We start from the raw sequence: 22,764 nt of genomic DNA on the forward strand, positions 1-22,764 counted from the left end.
GAAATCACTGTCCTGATAAAATCCAAGAATGAAGTCGATGTAAGTTAGGAAGGAGAAGGTCTGCAGAATCAAAATCAAAATATATTTGTACAAAGAAGAAGCAAGCTCACATATGAGGCACTTGAAAGCCTGAAATTCAAACTGACTTAATCTCCCGTCATTTTTCTTTGGATTTTATATTACTGTTCCTGATTTTTTTTGCTAAAAAATGCCAGTTATCAGAGTCCTGTGACTTCTCAGACTCCTGCCGACTTTCTGCTCTCATGGATCTCATGCTTGGATCATGTTGCAGCTGGAATTGCAGGCACGTTCCTGTCAGAGCTACACGTCAGGACTAGAGAAAAATCTAAAACCAGTCACTAGTGAGCTGAAGATATATGGCTCTTTTAATCTCTCTTGGTACACCTGAAAGTTGTTCTTCCCAAATTCTCTCCTGTTTGTGTCTTCCTGGTAGTGTGATGCCCAAGGAATGTGATGCTCACCAGAAATGCAAGCATCACATAGACATAGAAAATACAGAGAAAGGGTCTTTCGTTTAATTAACTAAGATTTCAAGAAATAGAAGAGCTTATCATTTACCTTGAAATCTGGGTTTCCCACACAAGTGAAATGTCTCATCTCATTTGCGGAAGGCTCTGGATGTAGGCATCAGTAAGCTGCAAAGGAAAATCACCAAATGTAGGTTCAAACATTGGAAACAGTGCTTAACAGAAGACAACAACTTACACTGTTTTGATTCTATAATTCAGTTATCCATGCTGTCATCTAACAGAGAGTATCATTGAAATCTTCCAAAAATAAGCCAACATACAAACTGGGGAGGATAAGTATTAATTATAGCTCAAGGTTTATATTGCAGCAGGAATATCAGCTCTAAGGGTTGTTCATGGTGCTTTAAGCTGGGTTAACTAACGTCCCTCCAAGAAAACAGCATTATTTTGAGGGGGTTGTGCTATGCTTTGCCAAACTATCTTGAAAGATATGAACTAAAAAAAGAAATCTCTAACTGAACTTGAGAGGCAGATATGTTTTGCGTGCATTACAGTTTATTGTTCCTATGCTCTGACACACTGCACTGTACAATATTCCAGCTGTGCTGCAGGAAAGACTGAAGTTTCTTGTTCTGTAAGAAATGTCTTCACGTACAGTTCTGCCATCAGTAAATAACAAGAATAACACAAATATGGGCCATGGAAAGTGATTTTTCTCTATAAGGCACTAGCAAAAATCAGCATGAATTTCAACTCTCACTGATGAAAACGACGGACTGAAGCGTACAAGTAGAGAATTCTTGAGATCACCCATTTATCCACTGGTATCTTACCACCATAGTAATAAAGCACCTTCATCTTCTTCTTGGATCTTTTCCCAGACACGTTTTCAAATAGGAGACATCGGCCCCAGAAGAGCCTTACTCCTGGGTAGGTTTGGCATTACACCAGCAGGCAAACCGAGACACGTTACACGGCCTGTGCCTCCCCACGTTCCTCTTGTACACGCTACACGAGTCCCACCACCGCGTACCATTATCTCCTCAGTCCTTCTTCAGATGACACGAGGTTGTCACACAACCTGCAAGGTTGGCCTGTAGAGTACGTGACACCATCACGCTCTGCTCAGAAAGCTGTTCAGTATGAAGCACCAGCTGTTCAGTATGACACCATACCAGTATCAGCATGAAGTCCCAGTACTGCTGTTGGACTGAGACTGGAGGCTGAGTTCTCCAGGGCAGTATGCTAACCGCTCACTGCGCTTTAAAACCTGCCTTTGGCTCAGAGAAGCGTAAATGTTTTTGCTGAGTGGCAGCACAGATTCAACAAGAGGAGAAAGGGTGATGACCACCCTCGTGGCTTTCCTAGAGGTGGGAGGCGGGGTGGGACTGTCTTTCCGAGAGCACTGTAGACTTGTATTGGTTTGAGCTAATTATGAACTTGCACTTTGAGCCTCATGACTTGGACGAACTTCACATCTGACCTTCTGAGTGGCCTGGCTTTTGTTCTAAGGTGAGGAACCCTTCCTCGGAGCTGAGTAAGAAACTACCATGCCATGGAAGAACTGAACACTGGTGCCACGTGCCTAAACATCAGCTGCTGAGGTGCTTTGGACACTTACTGCAGCAGACCTAAAACAGTGTTAAGCTCCGGAAAGGGTCCTGAAACCCCACCATGGCACTAGCACCTTCAGCAGCTCCCACGAGCAACACATTAGGCCCTGGCGCACGCTGAGCTTGCACAGCTGAACCGCCTTTGGAGACCCAGACTGTAATTCCCTTGCATTGGCCCTGCCTCCAAATAACCACAGTAACTGGGATGCAATTCCTCAGTCTCTTCACATGCCTAATTCCCGACGACTTCGATGAGCGCCTCTGCCAGGGACAGAGCTGCAGAATTACTCCTAACAACTGGCATGACTTAACTTGTTCCTTCTTATAACTTTATGGTTTACTTACACGTCAAATTGTATTTTCTGGATAAGCAGAATGAATATAATAACCCTCTTTCCTCAAGTAGGTCAAGATTTTCTTCTTTTCTGCAGGGCAAATTACTGTAAAATGTGAACATTTCATGTCTTCTGTTTTTCGTATTTTGGTTACTGTCATGTGGAGTCTTTTAGGTATCTACAGGTAACTAAATAGTACACATTAAGCTTCTGCTTTCCTTCTTTAAATCACAGGAAATTCTACATCTAGCTGAGAGCGACTGCTTCAAGATCTATGGTAATATCTGCCACTGTGCACAAAGAGAACAATTTAAAATTCCAACTTGATAACATTTAAAGAAGAAAAGAGGATATTTTCTATGTCTTAAGTGCCAAAAACAAAGGAGGAAAGAAAGTGAGCCACATCAGGACTACACTGATCCCACAAAAAACTGATCAAGCTTACATTAAGCAGGTGTTGGAAGTCACTCTCTCTTGAGTGTTGAATAACTAATTCCAGTTGAGAGTTATTTCATACTTATAATTTTTAAATCTCAGAAACACTCCATACCAGCTTAAAAAAAATACATTTCCACCTAATATCTATACATTCCATATGATGTCTGTATTTGAGCACATAAACCTTTTTTCTTCTTCTTTCAGGCCTTGCAGAATCCAGAAGAAAGCAAGCCCTTTCTCGCTTGAGGGTTATTTGTTTGTTTGGTTTTGAAACTCTGCGTTTCACACACGAATCTTCAGTGTTTACTTGGGTGCATGATCACTGCTTCCCTGAGAGCCAAGCTGGATGCCTGGCTTCTGAAACCCAAGACTCAGCACTTCAGCCACGGATCTTTAGTTTGCATCCTTTAATTTTTCAGATGTGTATCTTCCTCATACGATAAGTGCTATTTAATCCTTTGGACAAGTTCTGTCCTTTCTACATTTTTTCTGCTTCCTCTGAAAAACGCATGGCTGGATGAATCTAAATCAATTGGAAGTGTCCTTGAGAAAAAGCATTTAAAGGCAGGTAAAAAGCTGCTCTTGAGTTGAGTCTGGGAAACATGAAAATAATGTAGCTCCCAGTATCTTATTTTTGTGCTTAAATAGGTAGAAGGCACTATTAGCATGACTTCAGCGAAATGATAAGCTATCTACCATGCTAATGAAATACCAAAGTTAAAAAAAAAAAAAAAAAAAGGTGGCCTAAATCTGCATTTCATACCCAGGAAAATCTATCAATCTCACGGATTGCAAATCCTAGCCTATGTCCAATCAGGCTATTTAAGAAACCTGAGTATACAACAAACTGAGTATACAACAAAATACAAAAATTATGTGGTTTTTTTTCCTTACACCAGAGATTTACTGAGGCCCAGTATAATACTCAAAACAGGTGGGTCATTGCGTATTTTTAGCCTTACAATTTTAGGCATTTCACAAAAAAAAAATCAGACCTTTAACTAGAAATATATAGCTGCTAGATTATAACTGCTTCTGGACTTAAGAAACTTGGCACAATACAACCATGTAGTCATTCAACAGACATGACTGCGAAATGCGTTTTGCAATTTAGCACCTAAGGCACAACCATTTGTTGCTCATGCATTCAGCTTTGGCAGCAGATGTAGGGCACTATTCGTTGGCAGAATCAGGCTAGTAAGAGACATAAATATAGCAGCAAATTAAGCCTAACTATATAAAGAGCACAGTATCGTTTGTTCTACTCCCAAGCCTCACTGCATCAAGCTGACAGCACAGTAGGAAAATTTTCTCTGAGGGCATTGTTCTCCAAACGCATAAGCAATGCTGTTCCCTGACAGTCAAGATTTGAGGAATTTGGTTAGAAGATGCGACAAGATTCAAGATGACTTTCAAACATAAGGTTGTTTTAGTGAAGGGAGATACGTGAGTTCTCTGTAATGCCAACTGACAATACCATGTTTTCCTTGTGGAAAAAATAAACTCTTCCAGTATTTGATAAACTTGTCAGGACAATTTATGAACAAAAAGCAAAAGGCACCCAGAAGTCATCACTGCTAAGACTGAGGGTTTTTTTTGGTTTTCCCCCTTCCTCAGTAAGGTGGGCAAGATAAAAAGCTAAATATTTTCAGTGCTTTTCCTTTGGATTAAAACCAGCGTGTATTTATCAAACACATCTCCTAGTTCCTTGTAAAGGTCCGGATTTTCTGGTTACAAAATGCTCTTCATGTGTAATTTAGCCTGGGGAAAGGTCAGGGTTGCGCTGGGCAGTTCCAGCCAGCCCCTGCTCACCTGCTGGCTCCCTTAATTTTGGAAGCTCTGTGCAAGGGCATGCCAGGCCCTCCTGCAGCGGGCATCGCTCCCTGCACACCTCCTGCCCTCCGAAGGCAGCAGGTGTGAAGCCCAGGGCTCCGACAGTGCCACGCTACCAGTGGGGAGACCAGCAGTCCGTTCCTGGCACGGTACCACGCTGGAGGAGATGTGGAGGAAGTCGGTGCATTCTGGGTGGAAAACTGTTGGCACAGGAACGGACTGGTTCCTCTGAGGTTCATGGTGAGGAATTCAATAGCAAACTAAGCGAATCCCTGACTTATTTTAAATGCTTTTTTTTTTTTTTTTTTTGTAAGCCACATACCAAGTATAGAAAGGATCAGGGAAAAACTTACGCACAGCTTTTGTGAAGTCTAAGAAAGGACAGGACTGGCTTCTACTGCCCTTTAGTTCTCACAAAAAAACCCAAGCAGTTCTCACAAAAAACCAAACATTTCTCACAAAAAAAAAACCCCCAAGCAGTTCTCACAAGAAACCCAAGCATTTCTCAAGAAAAACCCTGAGCATTTCTCACAAACACACCAAGCAGTTCTTGTTAAACACCACGAGAGCAACGACGTGTGGACACCACTGCCCGCGCAGGGAGCCCACAGGACGGGAAACAACAGCCAGGAGTTACCACAGTCATCCTACACACTTTTTATTGCCGTATTTTCTTCCCAGTTCCTCTCAAAATTTTTTTCCGGGCGAAACGCTGACGGGCCGCGCTCAGCCGGCGCCGCGGGCGCGGCCCTGAGGGAGGCGAGCTAACACCCGCCGGGGCGGGACCTCGGCGCGGGGGTGTGCCTGCATCTCACCCTGATTGGCTGAACGCGGGCCGCACTCACCAATCAGAAGCGGGCCAATGGGAGGTGGTGGCGGGCGGGAGGGCTGCTGCGGCTCGGGGAGTGGGGGGCGCGGGGGGTGGGGGCTGCCAATCTGCGGCGGTAGCCAATCGGCGGCGGCAGCGGTGGCGGGACGTCACCGGGCAGGGGCGTGGCGAGGCGCGGGGCGAGGAGCGGTGACAGCTGCCGCCAGCCGCCTCCGCCTCTTCGCTGCGGGCTCCGGGGCGAGAGGCAGCGGCGGCGGCGGGGACGGCAGGTACAGCGCGGCGGGGGCGGCCCGGCCGGGCCCGCGGGGGCGATTCGCGCCTCTCGCGCCGTCGCTTCGCCCAGGGTTCCGGCCCGCGGCGGGACAGCGGCGGCGCGGGGAGGCCGGCCGTGCGGGTGAGGCTGCGGCAGGCCCCGTCGCCACAGCAACGGGAGGGCTCGAGCTGCCCCACGGCGGCTGCCTCCGGGGCAGGGCGGCTCGGCGGGGCCGGGAGCGCCTGGCTGCAGCGAGGGCCAGAGCCGCTGCGGGGCTGGGCCGCCACCGGGGCCGGGCCGCCGCCCGCCCGCCCCGGGCGCTCTTGCTGCGCGGGGATGTGACAGCCCGGCCCCGAGGGGCGGGCAGGCCAAGCCGGCAAAGCGTCGCCTTTGTGCACCGTGCCTGTTGTCAGCCCTGCTCCCGTCCGTGGTACCGTCTTTGCCTTCGCAGTGGCCTCGGCTGGGCGATGGAGAGCGTTCTGGTGTTTCGCCGCCGGGTTTCTTGCTCTTCCTTGTCTGCCGGTCCAGGTCCCGGGCTGTTTCTGGTGTGATGTGAGTCCGGAACGGGAGTGTGGTGTGTCCAAACCGGTAGCCCTCCTATACCTTGTGCTCTTGAACGTTCACCCCCTTTCATTCGGTTGTAAAGGCTGCGGCGTGGCACAGATTCTTATATGCTGTATCAACACGAATCTGGGTGTTTTGCGTGTATTTGGTAATACATACCATTTACTTTGGGGTGTGTTTCAGTGTGTCAGGGACTGGGTACACACAAGCGTGGAATTTACCTGTGCGATATGCAGGCTTGGTGCTCTTGTCTGGATATTCTTGCTCAACAGTTGAGCAAAGTTGTTCAAGTCTGGTTTACAGCTGTACTTTTGAGTAGCTTTTCTATTCTGATGCAAGACCTTTTCCGTTTGGTGAAACGCCCTGCCTTCTGATCCCAGTACTGCATGATAGAGGCCACGATCATATTTCTCACTTCCTCACAGCTGTTAGTAAGTTTGGGTTCTTCTTGTGTTCCCCCTCCCTCCCCGCCCCTTACTGTGCCTCTCCTCTTCCTGAAATTTCTGTTCATTTTGTCTTGCTGATCATCAAAACCACATTTTTCCTTACCTTTTAGCTCCAGATGCATTTGTTATTCTCAGCTTCGCTCAGCCCTACTCCGTGTAATCCCCCACGCCTTGGCTAAAATGATGTGGCCTCACTGGCATAGTTTGCATTTCTCCTCATGGAGGGGAAAGCCCTTTTAAAAATTTCTGAATAAGATTTTCCAACCTGAAAGAAGTAAAAGAAGAGCCTCAAATTGATGGTCTGTAATTCTTCATGCAGAAGGGTAGCTCTCTGATACAGGGTAGACGAGAGTTTAATTTCTTTGCAGCTTTCATTTCAGGAATGTCTGGAAAATCTCCAAAAACATAAAAGCTTGTTACAGAATTAGCTGCTCTGCCATGGAGGTGTGCCAGGGGCCAGGATGTCACTGAGCAATTAAATTTTAGGAGTTAAGCAAGACAGGGGCAGGGAGCAGAATGAAGCCCCCAGGACAACCAGGCCATCAGCATGGGTTTATGAAAGGCAAGTCTTGCTTAACTAACCTGATGTCCTTCTCTGACAAGGCAGCTCTCTTAGGGGATGAGGGAAAGGCTGTGGACGTTGTCTACCTAGGCTTCAGTAAAGCATTTGACACCGTTTCCCACAGCGTTCTCCTGGAAAAACTGGCTGTTCATGGCTTGGATGGATGTGCCCTTTGCTGGGTAAAAAACTGGCTGCATGGTTGGACCCAGTGAGTTATGGTGAATGGAGTTAAATCTGGTTGGTGCCCAGTCATGAGTGGTGTTCCCCAGGGCTCAGTGTTGGGGCCAGTTCTGTTTAATGTCTTTATTGATGATCTGGATGAGGGGATCAAGTGCATCCTCAGTAAGTTTGCAAACAACACCAAGATGGGCAGGAGTGTTGATCTGCTTGAGGGTAAGAAGGCTCTGCAGAGGGATCTGAGCAGGCTGGATGCGTGGGCCAAGGCCAATTATGTGAGGTTCAACAAGGCGAAGTGCCAGGTCCTGCACTTGGGTCACCACAACCCCATGCAGCGCAACAGACTCGGGCAAGAGTGGCTGGAAAGCTGCCTGGTGGAAAAGGACCTGGGGGTGTTGGTTGACAACTGGCTTAATGAGCCAGCAGTGTGCCCAGGTGGCCAAGAAGGCCAGCAGCATCCTGGCTTGTAAGAAACAGTGTGGCCAGCAGGACCGGGAAGGGAGAGTGATTGTACCCCTGTACTCTGCACTGAAAGACTGTGTTCAGTTTTGGGCTCCTTACTACGACAACGACATTGAGGTGCTGGAGCATGTCCAGAGAAGGGCAACAGAGCTGGTGAAGGGTCTGGAGCACAAGTCTTACGAGAAGCAGCTGAGGGAACTGGGGTTGTTCAGCCTGGAGAAAAGGAGGCTGAGGGGAGACCTTCTCACTCCCTACAACTACCCGAAAGGAGGTTGTAGTGAGGTGTGGGTCGGTCTCTTCTCCCAAGTAACAAGTGATAGGACAAGAGGACTTGTCAGTGCTCGGTTAATGGTTGGACTCGATGATCTTAAAGGTCTTTTCCAACCTAAGTTATTCAACAATTGTAATTTGGAGTGGTGCAGCTGAGATGAGTTTCTGGCAAGATTTTTCTTGCACAGAGAAATACTTGTCTTTTTTATTTGCAAAATCTTTGAATAATGGTCTTGAAAAGTATTAACACAGATGGTGAATATTCAACGGAGTTGATGATAGCTGGTAAAATGTCTGGAGCTGAGAAGCTGCCGATCATCTCTTGCTGGAATGCAGACTAGTGACTCTCCTTAAAGATTTGGATTTTGGTAGTAGATTTCGGTAGATGCAGAAAACAGTCTGGTTTTGCTTAGAAGTGAGGAGCAGCAAGGAGGAGTCTGCTGAAAGAAATGCCTCTCTGTTCATGGTGACACGTCCAGTGTGCAGACCTTTTCCAAAGTAAATTTAGAATAAATCCATGACTCAGTATTTCGGTCTCTGCGAGCAGCCTGGAATAAAAACACCCTTGTGTAAGCTCTGCCCGCATTCTCCTGTTAACCAAAATACACACGTTGAATGGGAAGGTTTACAGTATGCTTTTGTTGTATTCAGGGGAAATAGCTGAGTTTTACTAAAAGAATGCAGGGTGCTATCAGGATTGTTAATATCTGACACACTATTAGTTTCCATCTATTTGTTGATGGTCTTAAAGTGCTACTAACAGTGACTGCTTCATCTGTAGGTGGCAACATTTTAAAATCGAGAACGCAATTCATGTAGAAAGTCACAAATGTTGCTTCTTAAAGCTGACCTCAGTTAAAACTTATCAATCCTGTATCAAATTTGGTAATATTATCAGCTAAACATTATTTGGGCCAGGTGCTTCTTTCCAGTATTATATTATTTACTTTCTGATTTTGCGACAAGATTTAACTTATGAGAATCTGTGTTAGACAAAAGGAGTTTCAATGGCACAAGAAGTTTGATGGACTTAACTCTCTCCTTGTTGTTTATGTTAATAAATTTAGTCACAATTTAAGGCACAGTGAAAAAGGAACACTGTTACAGGAAAAATTATGTGACTGGTTCGTAGACTTGGTGAGTTACATGTTATAGCCTTCTTTCTGTTGCTGTGAGTGTACATTAAAATAGTAAAAAATACTGATTTGAAGTTAGTCCCACCTTCATTTATACTTCAGATAAGCTTTCTTGATTGCAAAACTTTGAGAAACCTGTAGCCCTGGCAGTAAAAACACTTCAATCACGTCATACATTTCTTCTGAAGTACTCTTAGTGCTAATTATTAACTTTTTTTTTTTCCCCCCAGATCTGTACCAGCATACCTGAAGTCCATAATGTTTTCCAAGCTCACCCGCTGCCCGAGCGTCGCTGTCCTCTGTCGAGGTGTTCACGCTTCACTGAGTTCTGCTACCTCAGTTGCTACTAAAAAAACCATTCAAGGACCTCCATCCTCTGATTTCATATTCGAACGTGAGGCTAAATATGGTGCCCACAATTATCACCCGCTGCCTGTTGCTCTGGAAAAAGGAAAAGGTATTTTATTTAGGTTTCCCTGAGTGGTGTAGATGGGATGTGTGCGTGCAGATGGGATGAGATCATGGCATAATGGTTTTGACCTAATCCATTTCTGAATCTTTTTTTTTTTTTTTATTTTGGGAGGGCGAGGTGGATGGGATTAGAGATAATTGATGAAATAAAGACAGCTAATTGCTGGTCAGAGAACTGGATCGTTATGCAAAAGGCCACCTGATAAAATTGAACTCTCTGTAAAATGATTTCTCTAAATAGAGGTCTAAGTTCTGATAATCTTCATCATTTAGAGTAACTCAGCAAGAAAGTTTCAAGCAGCTTTATTTCTTCTGTTACTTTCTGTGGAAAGGGTTTCATGTTAATGTGAACATGAAAAGGTGCGTTGGAACCCTATTTAAGTCCTGGTGTACCCTTCTACTTTTGTTGCTTAATTTAAGTTTACTCTAGTCTTTGACTATGTTTAAGGGTTTTTCTGCTCTGCAGGTTAAATTCTATGAGTTTGTATTGAAATGCCATCAGGTCGTAATCCAATAGTTTTTCATTATCAGTACACGTTTTGACAGCTCAAAGCTGTCAGTCTTTTTTTTTTTTTTTTTAGTTTTGAGGTGTTTTCGAGATTACTTGACTTCTGTTGGTTTTGTTCTTTATTTTATGAACTCCAACTCTTATTCTCAATTCTCTTACAAAAGTATTCTCTGTGTACTTTTTAGGACCTAAACCAGAGACTTGGAGGGGAAATAATATCTTCATATTGCTTATTTATAGCTCTTAGCTTATACCCTTTAGTATTATCTCATGTCTTGTTTTATTTTGTGTATTGACCATACTTGTGTTTTCCTAGGTATTTATGTGTGGGATGTTGAAGGTAGAAAGTATTTTGACTTTCTGAGTGCTTACAGTGCTGTTAATCAAGGCCACTGTCACCCAAAGATCGTGAACGCTCTGAAAGCTCAGTCTGAAAAACTGACCCTTACATCCAGAGCATTCTACAATGATGTACTTGGTGAATATGAGGAGTTTGTCACCAAAATGTTCAATTATAACAAAGTTCTTCCAATGAACACAGGTAAAAAAAAATGTATTTCCATTTTATTTCTTGTGTGTGAGATTCAATGGTTTTGTAACATTTGGTGCTGCATCAATGCCTGTCTCATATACAGGTGTGATAATGGTATTGCTTTATGCTTTAGGGGTGGAAGCTGGAGAAACTGCCTGTAAATTGGCTCGGAAGTGGGCATACACTGTGAAAGGAATTCCAAAATACAAAGCCAAAATTATTTTTGCAGGTACGTAAAGCGCGTGTTACAAGTTGAGGTCTTGAGGAGGAAGAGAGCTCAGACGCTGACTGTAGCACTCTCTTGTCTCCTATAGCTGTAGTGATTACTTTGCAGTATTCTGATTTTTTTTTTTACTGAAGCAGATCTGTTGAAGGTCTCTGTAACCTCTGACATTTTAATAATGCAAGCTAAGATCTCAACCTATTAACAGGTTATGTTGTACTCGCATAGGTGCAGTTGGTAATTTTGATTAAAAAAAACTACTATTGTGGCTACAATAGCCTTTACAGGTCCTTAGGGTTCTGTAAGTGCCACCTCCTAAATTGTGAAGTTCAGTCTTAAATATATTCTGTTGGCAAAATATTCTGTGTATGCTTCTGGCTATTTGATTTTAACCTTAAATAGTTGCAATGCATTATAAATGCTTTTTAAATGTGATGTCCTTTAAGAAGCGCATGTGATCTTAATGTAAGTGATTGTAAAAGCAAGAGAGATGAGTATAATTCCTGTGACAAATCCCTTTCAGATCCTCTCCCTTGTGGAGGTGTGTGCATCAAGGTGCAACGAGGACAGTTGTGCTTTGTCAGGAGCTGCTGGTAGTGTCTGGTTTTGCAAGGGAAATGCAACAACGAACTTAAATCCAGGAAGGAAACCATAGTTAATATAGTTTGTAAAGCTTTATAAACAGCAATTGAATATATAAAGTGGATCTTATTTGTGCTTCTTAACCTTTTTAATTGTCAAAAATTGATGAGTGGCTGCCTGAACTTACATGGAAGGAGCATTTGGTCCTCCATGCTCTTCTAACCGCTGCTTGGGTGTTAAAGTGCAGTATCTTTTTGTTCCTAAATGGTTGAATTTTATGTACCTTTCTCTTGAATTCATTCCTTAAATTGCTGCCACCCCTCTCACAGATTCCACATTTGAGTTAAGCCTGCTTCCCTCTTAGACTTTCCCTACCAGTGGTTTGCTTCGGCATTCTTAAGGTCTTCCGGAAGTTGCCATTAACCCATTAAAGCCATATTGTAGTCTTGATGTAATAAAAATGAAAGCAGTATTGCTAAAGAAAATATGAGGCCCTGGAAAGCCCTGATGATGTTTGAGGTTTACTTCCTCTCTTTATCTGCCTGCTCTGCTTGGCTCTGTGACAGGCAGAAGTTACCTGCCTCTGAAGACACTATCGTGCTGTGCTGAAAAAAAATAATTTAAAAAAAATTATGTCTAATTCAAATAACTACATTTGATATTCTTTGGTTATAGGTGAAGTATTTTTGTCAATTCTAATGTAGTTCAATGGTTCTGTGTTTTGTAAAACCTTCCAGAATTAAGTTTACTACTTAAATATTGGGTTTTTTTTCCTTTAATTGCTACAGCTGCAAATACTATTTTTGAGTTTTGGCACATATAGTAGCTGAACCATAACGTGTCATTAGACAGCATTTATAAATTGAAATTCATAGTTGAGTATTGCATCATGGTTTCTAGGATGAATTAGATTAGTGTTTTTTTTTCTTCTTCTTCTGGGAATTCTCTGAGCACATGTATTTTTCCCTTCTCTTCCATATATATTTTGGTTTTACTCTTTGTCAATTACTAACTTTCAGTAAGCACTTTCTCATCTCGATAAACTGGATGTTCTTTCCATTATTACAATCCCACCTCCTTAACCACAATATTTCACTGGTGCCAAGTAGTTGGAACAAAATAGTATTCCTTCTCTTATCAGAAGCCAGTGCTTTGGCAGAATAAACCTGGAGGTGACTGGCACAAGGCTCGGCAGGGATTGCCCTGCCAGGAGACATTGCTGTGGTGAACAGCGTAATGCCATTTACGTTGGCGATTAGAAAGAAGGGATGCCCGGAGCTGGCTGTGTCAGGAATAATTTGCTGCAGGATTTCCTGCAGATTGGGAATGTCCTCTGTCCCTTGGATCACAGTTACACAAAGAAATTACTCAGGGAAGGAGAAGGCCTGTAATGCTGTGAAGGCATCACACACTTGTTATCCTTTGTCTTATTAAGCACTTTATTGCTGATTAGCTGAGAGTATGTTGATTTAACTGAAATATTAAAATGAATATATCGTAGTCTTGGTGATAGTTGGTTCCTAGACATTGTAATTGATGTTTCTATATAAAATAGTGTAATGTCACCATGTTTTTACAAATATAAATGGGTCTTCCTGGAAATTTTCAATGCACAGAAATATATTTTTTGATTTAGGCTTACTGGCAGCTTTATTTTTACGACCTAAATTCTGAGTAGTGTTTGCTTTTTTTTCATGTATTTAATGAGTAATATTTGTGTAAAAGCTGTACATCTTCCTTAAAAAGGCATTATTTACCAGAGTTATTTTCAGTTTTTCAGACTACTAACAAAGCTTATGAAAATTATTTTGTACAATTGCCAGGTCTTACAATATCATTTTCTTCCATTTATGATATGTGCTTTTGATATAGTAGCACAATATATTTATGACATCAGTGTAAAATGCTAACACTTAGCAGAAGGATGCTAATATTCTAATGTTAGACAACTCTTAAAATGCATTACTAAATGAAAAATGTAATGTCCTATAAACTGTTCCGGCTCTTAGCCAGTTTTGTAACAGTCCTCTTTATTGTCTTTTTTTTTTCCTCTAGCTGGCAACTTCTGGGGCAGAACCATGTCTGCTATCTCTAGTTCTACCGACCCATCCAGCTATGATGGATTTGGACCCTTTATGCCAGGTTTCGAAGTGATCCCATACAATGACCTACCAGCTCTTGAGGTATTTGACATTTTTTGATCTCTTGTAAGAAACCATTTTACAGTGTCTCTTTGGTAAATAGCAAGGCAGGAAAATCAGAAGTTTATCCTTTAAAGCATGTGCTTTGACATGAAGATATATGTGTCTAGACATATATGAGAAATATAAATGTTGTAATTATGTGTAGGAGATGTGTGTAAAGACTGCTTTGGTTTTGATTTTCAGTTTTTCTTTAGGATGTAAAAGGAAAACCACACGATCTGTTTAATTTCGTAAGGGAATTCAGATCAGTATGATACACTCCAAAGGCAGGACTTGGATTCTGAAGCTGATATCTTTACCTACTTTTCTCAGAAATGCCACACATTCTTCAATGACCAGATGACTGGGATTCACTGCAGTCGCAAGCAAGCCTTTCATTTTCACAACATCCTTAAAACCATGCTAGGCTGGTGTTTCACTTAAGTGACTTGAAGACTAGGGATTCTGTGTTTCCTTGGGTTTTCTGAGATGCATCCTGTCAAGCTGCTGGGGAGGGTTGACCTTGATTAGTCTAAGATTTCCCACCCTCATAATGTGGGCCTAGGTATTAAAGGGTAGATGATGCTTGATGGCAGCCACAGGGTGCTGGACTTCGGACTGGCTGGGAGGCAAGAGGGTTCCAGCCAAACACAGATACTCCTGAAGCACTAAGAATGTTGGCATTACCATTTTTCCATCATCTGAGTACATCACCTCCATGAGTGACAAGCTGGCTAGTCTTCTCTGCCTTTTGAGTCTTCTTAGTACAAGAGCATCATCTATGAAAGTTCGAGGGTTTGTGGGACAGAGATGCTTGCCTCCTAGGAGTTTGGTTAGGGGAAACAAAGATCTCTCAGTCAGAGTTACAGAGTGGAAAAGCTTACTCAGACTTGAACCCACGCGAGGCTACCCCTTGTGAAAGCTCTGTAGGTATTTAGTGGCTTTCAGGCAACTTTATCGAGGCTTTGAATACGCCCTGGAGACTTGAAACTTAGATGCACATCTGTCAGACTGATAACTGAATTCATTCCATTGATGGGGCAATACTGAGAAAAGCTGTAGTAAATTCATGCTGGGAATCATTGCATCTCTTGAGTCTCATGGACTCCTAAACCTCTTAGAACTTGATGGTGCAAGAATGTAGCTGTGGACTTTGCTTCAAGGTGACAAAATTGTTCTGGAGAGGCTCCATTCTTTTTTGTTTGAGGTACACTGGGGAAGCGTTGAGCAATTGTTTGTCTTGTATGGGGTAATGCGAAGCTGAGGGTGTTTCTGAGGTGATTTATGAACTGATCCGATAATCTGTTCGTCTGAGTTTGCAATTTTTAAGGTTTGTAATTTCCCAAGCAAGCACTCCAGTTGATCTTTTGAGGCAAATAGTGACATAGGCTTCGGTGTTGGAACTGAAATGGCACTCAGGGATAACTGCCTGGCATGAGTTGGCATGAATTGCCATTTGAGGTAGAAAACCAAGGTTAGAGCTGGGTTCTGCTAGGTGTCTTCATCTCTATGTTTTCTAAATTTGACCCCAATAAAAGCTTTTCCTTTTAATCTTTCCTATCCCTATGTCCACTTTTACAGCGGGCCCTCCAGGATTCCAACGTAGCAGCTTTCATGGTTGAACCAATTCAAGGTGAAGCAGGTGTGGTCGTCCCTGACAAAGGTTATCTCACGGGAGTGCGGGACCTCTGCACGAAACACAACGTAAGGAATTCGCTATAACAAGGTGGCTTAAACTTTACACACTGTGTTTGCTGGCATATCTTGTGAGGTCGTCCTTGCATGCAAGGTACAGGACTTCAGATACTACTGAATAATTTCCTTTTCTTTCAGTGGAATAGGGTGGGGATACTTCTTGTATTTTCTGGCAATACCTTACTAGGAAGAACTTCTTCGCAGCGCACGTTTTTCACTGTTTCTTACTGCTGCCGCTGATTCAAGTTGCTAATGAATGTTCTTGAAACTGCATTGATTTTAAATTAATTTTACTTTTTGCTTCTTTTTCTCATGGTAAGTTTCTTGGGCCAGAAGCCAATTACTGCGGTGGTTCTACCATGGCTACCAAGGGACCTTGTTGCTGGAGTACATAAGTGCTACCAAGAGTTAGTAACAGTACTGGGTCACAGAACAAAACACTAAAGAAAATGGTTATGTACCTATGAACGTTCTTTGAAGACCTGTGAAGAGCAGAGGTCTTATAATTTTGTTCTTTTGTTTGGCGTTTTCTCAGATCCTCTTTCGTACCACATTCCTGACTCCTATTCTGAATATTATGTCCTGTCTAAATTCTACTAAGAGATGCTTAGTTTTGAAAACAGAGCATTGGATCCATAATTTCTATTCTCTGCTAGTGAAGGCACACTGTATTAGACTTGTGTTCGGTGTCTCTAGAAGGGTGGGAAGATTTGCTTGAACATATTTCCATGTCCTGCAGTTGTCTTTGGGTACTGCTGCTTCTCACGAGCAGGCTGCCATGCCTTCTTATTCCAGAACTGATTTGGTCAGCCTCTCCCACAGGCCTAGGCCACATCCTTGGTAAGTGTAAGGAAAACAACAGAGAAAGGTCTGCTGATGTACAGCTTTTTATTCCCAGAGTGTTGCATGTCTGATTTAAAAAACAGGGATCTCTGTTCCAATAGAATTCTGATTCTTAATTTGCAAGTGCTGCCCATAAATCCTTCTGTACCTTCAGAGGAAGGTGTTGACATATAATTAATAAAGTTGTCTTTGTTACTGCTGTGATACTTACCTCTCAGAAAAAATAAGAGCTACTTTATAAATAGTAGTATGTGACAATAGTGCAGCTTAGGAAAACGAGATGAAAAACTTGGATTTAGGTTCTCAGAGTTATTTAGACACATAGGCATCAGACTACAAGACTTGCAGAGTTGCTAAAATGGCGTTTTTCAGAAGCTTCCAAAGGTCAGTGCATGAACGATGCACTGGGAGTAAAGATGGATGAATCCTAACTTTTTGGAAATCCCACTCATTGTTCTATTGCAAATAGATTTTGGTTGGACAGTGTCCAACCCCACGTCGACTGGGCCTTACCTAGAAAAGAATATGCTAAAGAACATTGGAGAGAGAGGACAGCACGTTCACTTGTTAGTAGTTTCACATTTCATGGAATATGTGTCTGCAGGAGGTTTAGAGGAGGTGAGGGGGGAGTATCTTCGTGTACTTGGTGTACGGCAGCTGAAAGGTCCTTCACTTACTGTGTGCAACTCTGCTCTGGTCTGAATCGAGTTAGGAATGGGAGTGAAAGTCATGCTCTCTTATCTGTGGATTTTTCTTCTTTTTGTCTCTGTAAAGGTTCTGTTTATTGCTGATGAAATACAGACTGGTTTAGCCAGAACAGGGAAGATGCTAGCTGTTGACCATGAAAATGTGAGACCGGATCTAATCCTTCTAGGAAAGGCCCTTTCTGGTGGCTTATATCCTGTGAGTAGCAAAAATATCCAGTTATTGAATAATGATTTTTAAGTAATTAACACTGAAAGTCTGCTAGTTGGAAGGCAAACAGATCTGATGTTTGTTGTGCTTGGAAATTGTTTTTTACAAGATTAACTGTGATTTATAATGCAGATAGTCCAACCTGTGAGAGACACAGAAGAAGAAAATAGAATAAATAAAGTTACAGGTATAGCTAAAATGGGGTGATATATAGTATCCTGAACTTTCTGTCTGGATACTTGACTTGTTAGAGTGGCAATTTGTTAGCTACCATCCTCTTCGGCCAGTGATTCTTGGGTGTTTTGGCCCTTGAAAATTAATTGAATAAATTTGATATATCTCTGTTTTCTTCAGTTTGATATCATCCTGTCAGGAAAGTAAGTGTCCAGTGGTCAGCCTTTTGTTCTGGAATTACTGGTTAGTCTTTTGTACTCTCTCTGGAGAGCAGTTTTTCACAGTCTTGTGGTGATGAATTTCTAGATTAATTTTGTAAAGGGAAAAAAAATTAATGTGTTTTGAGACGTCTATTATAAAGTTATTTCTGAACAACTGGTGTTATTTCACTTGTTTGGCATACCCGCATGACTGATTTTATCCTCTTTGAAGTGACTTAAATTCCTGCTGATCAGGCTGGAAGTTAAACCTGCCTTGAACTATTTTGGCCGATGGAAGCTATTTCTGAGGTGTTAGAGTATTGAAGCTTAAAACTTTTGAAATAATATTAAGTTTGGAGAAATGCCCTTCAGCTGTAGTTAGATGTTATATGTTACTGGTACAGCTAAGTGTCTTTAAGAGATTAAGCTGTTAGGTGATTATCAGGCATGCTTTCCTCTATACAGAACTGGGAATGTAAACAGAATTTATCACCATAGGCTGAAAATTATCCTTTCCTGAGCCCTGAGGAAAAGTTTGCCTCAGAGATATTTAAGTTCTAATATATAAGAGATATTTAATTTCTAATCTATAAGAGGTATTTAAGTTCTAATATATTCAGAGATATTTAAGTTCTAAATATATATGTAAATGAATTGGCTGACCTTCCTCTTTTAGGTGTCAGCAGTGCTATGTGATGACGAAGTTATGCTGACCATTAAGCCTGGAGAACATGGATCTACATACGGAGGAAATCCATTAGCTTGCCGTGTTGCGATGGCAGCACTGGAGGTTTGTGTGTTTTAATAGAGATTCAGATTCCAAAGAAAAAAGGGTGTCGTGTGACGTGATCTTTGCTTAAATAAATGATATAATTTGCTATGCTGTGAGTAGAAATCCAGCTTCACGTAAGAATGGAAAATTGGTAGTGGTTAACTGTTTGCATAGGTCACAAAACAAATTCTAAAGTCTTTACTGGAAATGTGTCCTGATTTCTGTGTGTTTTATGGTCTTAATGTCTTAAATGGCAAAACAAAATTTATCTAGGGGAAGTTTCAAGGCACTTTTGTAAATTCGATAAAATAGTTTCACTAATTTCCCAAAGACATTTTTAAATTGCCCTATTTTACTATACCATATTGCAGAGGCTGCTGCTGTGTTAGCTTGATAGCACGTATATGCTACTGGAGCTCAAACAGAAGCTAGTAAAATGTCTTGTCCAGAAGAGTCATATTTTAATTATTCTGTGACTGCATAATTGACTGCATTTAATACAAGTCCCTCAGAAAGCCTTATCACTACCTAATATGTGGACCTGGACAGATGGAGCACTCAGAGGTTCACTGTTTACTTATAAATAACAGCAAATGAAAAGCAATTAATTTAGAATAACATTTCCAAGAGGTTATTGTTCCTTGTAAACATGAATAAATAGAGGTTTAATACTAATCTGCTTGGATGTGCAGCCTTTGCAGTGACACTTTAGGTGCAACAGCTTTTGTATCTCAGCAGTTGTAATGTCATTAGTCATCTGTTCCAGCATGGTACATAAAACAAATGCATTGCCCTTCGGTTGACTGTAGATCTGACTTCCCTTTAGGTAATTGAAGAGGAAGACTTGGCTACAAATGCAGAAATAATGGGTAACATACTAAGAAATGAGCTCATGAAGACACCATCTGATATTGTAACTTCTGTAAGAGGAAAAGGACTATTAAATGCAATTGTGATTCGGGAAACCAAAGGTAAGGAAATAAAATCGACTGCACAATTATAGCTTGAAAAAGTATTTTTAATTTAAATTGAAAGTATCTTAATGGAGTATGGGGGATGATTTATAGGCATCATGTTTGGGTTCGGATCTTGGCTATAGTGCCGTAGTACCTACTGAAAGCTTATTCAGGTGACTGTGTGCTATTGAAAATAGGAGGTTTTTTACTAAGTCTGAACTTTTTCTTTTAATTATTTGAATTATTTTATGATTTGGTAATATTCAAGCCTGATGGTAAATCCAGCTCCCAACAAGTACCCTTTTGTCTCCTTATCTGAAGAAAACTGGTCACATCTGCAAAGCTAGTTTCTGTCATGGTGGAAGGATTGGCTGAGGTTGTCCGTTCTAGGATAGATAGGAGAGTACAACGAATACAGGAGGGTACAAGGAGGGAGAAAGCTAATGACTGAGAACAAGTTCCTAGGGTTTAACACCTTGAATTATATCAGAAAACTGCTTAGAAGCCAGAGAAGACAATTATTATTGTCATGAACATGCTAAGTGACAAAGCGCTGCAGGAAGGTGATGTAATTTCCCAAGACATGCACGTGATGCACTGGAATCCAGGCGAAAATGTAACCTTGTCTGAAGTCCTATCCAGATGTTCCCTTAGCTCCTTTTGCGTGGTTCCCTCTTTTAAATTTACTGCTGCATCTACACAAGCACTCAGCAGTGAAGGAGCAAAACTCGGTGTACTGGAGGCAAACTTGTGAGTCCCTTCAGACACGTTGCAGTCTTGCTGCAGTCTTGCATGTTGACTGCAGATTCTGGGGAGTTGCTCAGATGCTCAGAAGTGACCACGTCAGTTGTGGACATGCTTCATCTTTTCACTGCCAGATGGCGAGGAGGTTACGATCTGGCCCACGTACCATGTGCTGCAATTGTGCCGCTTTTTCTGCTGAAGCTTAAGTGTTTTGTGTGTTGTTGTGTTTTTTTTTTTTCTTTTGCCTTTAATCACAGACTACGATGCCTGGAAGGTGTGTTTGCGGCTTCGTGACAACGGACTCCTTGCCAAGCCCACGCACGGCGATATCATTCGGCTGGCACCGCCGCTTGTCATTAAGGAGGATGAAATCAGAGAGTGCATCGAAATAATTCATAAGACCATTCTGTCTTTCTGAACACGTGGCTTTTAAAGTGTATCTGCTGACTGACTTGAGGTGGGGTGTGGAAATATGCGTGGTGAAGGCCTGCTCTTGAAGCAAGCATCTCTCATTCCTTTTATCTAAGAGGACTCGACTCTTAAAACGTAGCTATGTCTTTAAATTATAATGGCTCTGAAGGAAATAAAGAATGATTTTAAAGAGTTGCCAGTCTTGGAATACTTGGAAATGAAGTGGCGGGGTTCTGTTCATCTGGTCGTGTACCTACTGAAGGGTTAAGTCAGAATGTTTGAGGGGAGATACCTGTAGAAATCTGTTTAACTGTTGAAAGTCTTGGCCAAAGTTTATAGTGTAATTTATGTATATTTTAGTGAGGGTGGTCTTGCACTCTCATGTCACTCTCTAAAACATCACATTTGGCATTTTTACCCCTTGGTGAGATGTCTGTAGGATGGAAGCACTTGTCATGATGGATGAATTTCTGTTTCTCATTTGTAGCTGAAGGTTTGACAAACTGGGTGCTATGCTGGCGAACTTGAGAGCACTGGGCTATGTTCCGTACGTACGGTGTTTTGATTGTATGACAAGAGATGCTGTTTTCAAGCCTGGTCTCAGTGGTTGGCTTTGCAATCTTGTAAAATAGATCTGAGCATATAGATCTGTTTTTTTTTGCTGTTGTAAAACTTGCTATAATCTGAATGTTTATATTAAAAAATGCCTTGCATTAAAAAAATGTTAATGTGCAACTAAAATACACAGTGTATTCAAAAAGACCAAGCCCTACAGAAACTTGCAGTTGTCTCTGTCCAGAGCCACAGCAAGTGCTGCCTTTGGAGTCTAGATGTATTTCTGTCAGTCCCTATATGGAACTTTCTGCTGTGCTTTTTTCCAGGGTGAGTTTGGATGCTGCCAATCCAGTATTCTGTGTGAAGGTGCGGAGTTGGCCCCCGTTCTTGTACTGGGTTGTTTTTTCATGTTTCTTGACTGAGCTGGTTTTAGCTGGGACTAAACCCTGATTAATGACTGTTAATGCAAAATGTTCCCTTTGCCAAGCACAGGGGTTAAATGCAGTCACATGTTTGTAACTGGAAGCGGTAAATAATCCCTTGGTATTTAAAGGCTACGTAGTTTATGGAAATGAACCGATCTGCTGGTTAGGGCACAGAACCATTTACCCTGCCTCGTTTTGGGTGAGGCAAAATGAGAAGTCATCTGCTGTGAATGAAGTAAGACTGATTGCAATTTGGAAAGGCCTCATTGTTGCAAGGGGTAACGTGTCAATGTGACTGTTAGGAATAAGAAGAAATTGCAGCCCTCAGTGTTCTGAGGGCCGGAGCACCTCTCCTATGGAGACAGGCTGAGAGAGTTGGGGCTGTTCAGCCTGGAGATGAGAAGGCTCCAGGGTGACTTTTGAGCAGCCTTCCAGTACCTAAAGGGGCTACAGGAAAGCTGGAGAGGGGCTTTTTACAAGGGCGTGTAGTGACAGGACAAGGGGCAATGGCTTTAAACTGAAAGAGGGGAGATTTAGATTAGAGATAAGGAAGAAATTTTTTACAATGAGGGTGATGAGGCACTGGACCAGGTTGCCCAGAGAAGCTGTGGCTGTACCATCCCTGGCAGTGTTCAAGGCCAGGTTGGATGAGGCTTTGGGCAACCTGGTGTAGTGGAGGGTTTCCCTGCCCATGGCAGGGGGTTGGAACTGGATGATCTTTGAGGTCCCTTCCAACCCGAACCGTTCTATGATTCTGTGAAAATGCAGAAGGGTGTTGCTGAGGAAGTTTGGTGTTTCTGAAAGCTGTGCTTATATAATCTGATTGGAAAGGAGTAAAATAACTGAAAAAAACCCACAATGTAAACATTTGCTGGAGTCCTTTCAGAAACCAGAATGTAAACCAAAAAAACAAATCCTTAGCAGCGAAAAAGTTTACTTTTGTAGAGTAATAGGGCTGGCAAGGCCCAAGGACGTTATTAGATCTGTTCCCCTGCCCAAGTTACAGCTATGTCATTTGTGCCTAATTGCCTGGGAGGGCTGTGGGGCAGAAAACCCCAGTCTTTGTGTAAGTGCTTCCCCGTCCTCACTGTTAGCAAGTCTCCTACCATGCTCTCCATCTGTCTCTCTTGCTGCCCACAGAGAACAGGTTATTTTCCTTCTATGCA

The 22,764-nt window shown here is 42.3% G+C and overlaps 1 protein-coding gene across 2 annotated transcripts; it reads left to right on the forward strand.

The window, feature by feature from the left end:
- Window positions 1-5,763: 5,763 nt before the first annotated feature.
- On the forward strand, window positions 5,764-20,813 carry OAT (ornithine aminotransferase). 2 transcript variants are annotated; one of them, XM_086616256.1, is made up of 10 exons: window positions 5,764-5,808; window positions 9,640-9,866; window positions 10,705-10,929; window positions 11,054-11,149; window positions 13,781-13,908; window positions 15,490-15,612; window positions 17,221-17,349; window positions 18,412-18,525; window positions 19,334-19,478; window positions 20,465-20,813. In XM_086616256.1, exons 2-10 carry the CDS (start codon window positions 9,668-9,670, stop codon window positions 20,623-20,625), a joined length of 1,320 nt encoding a protein of 439 aa, XP_086472382.1. In that variant the 5' UTR covers window positions 5,764-5,808; window positions 9,640-9,667; the 3' UTR covers window positions 20,626-20,813. The 2 variants fall into 2 exon arrangements, with proteins under 2 accessions (XP_086472382.1, XP_086472383.1); XM_086616257.1 differs by lacking the exon at window positions 5,764-5,808 and adding an exon at window positions 6,311-6,344.
- The last annotated feature ends 1,951 nt before the right edge of the window (window positions 20,814-22,764 follow it).

This window comes from Tauraco erythrolophus, chromosome 9 (assembly GCF_009769465.1).
Source record: "Tauraco erythrolophus isolate bTauEry1 chromosome 9, bTauEry1.pri, whole genome shotgun sequence".
Classification (NCBI taxonomy): Eukaryota; Metazoa; Chordata; class Aves; order Musophagiformes; family Musophagidae; genus Tauraco; species Tauraco erythrolophus.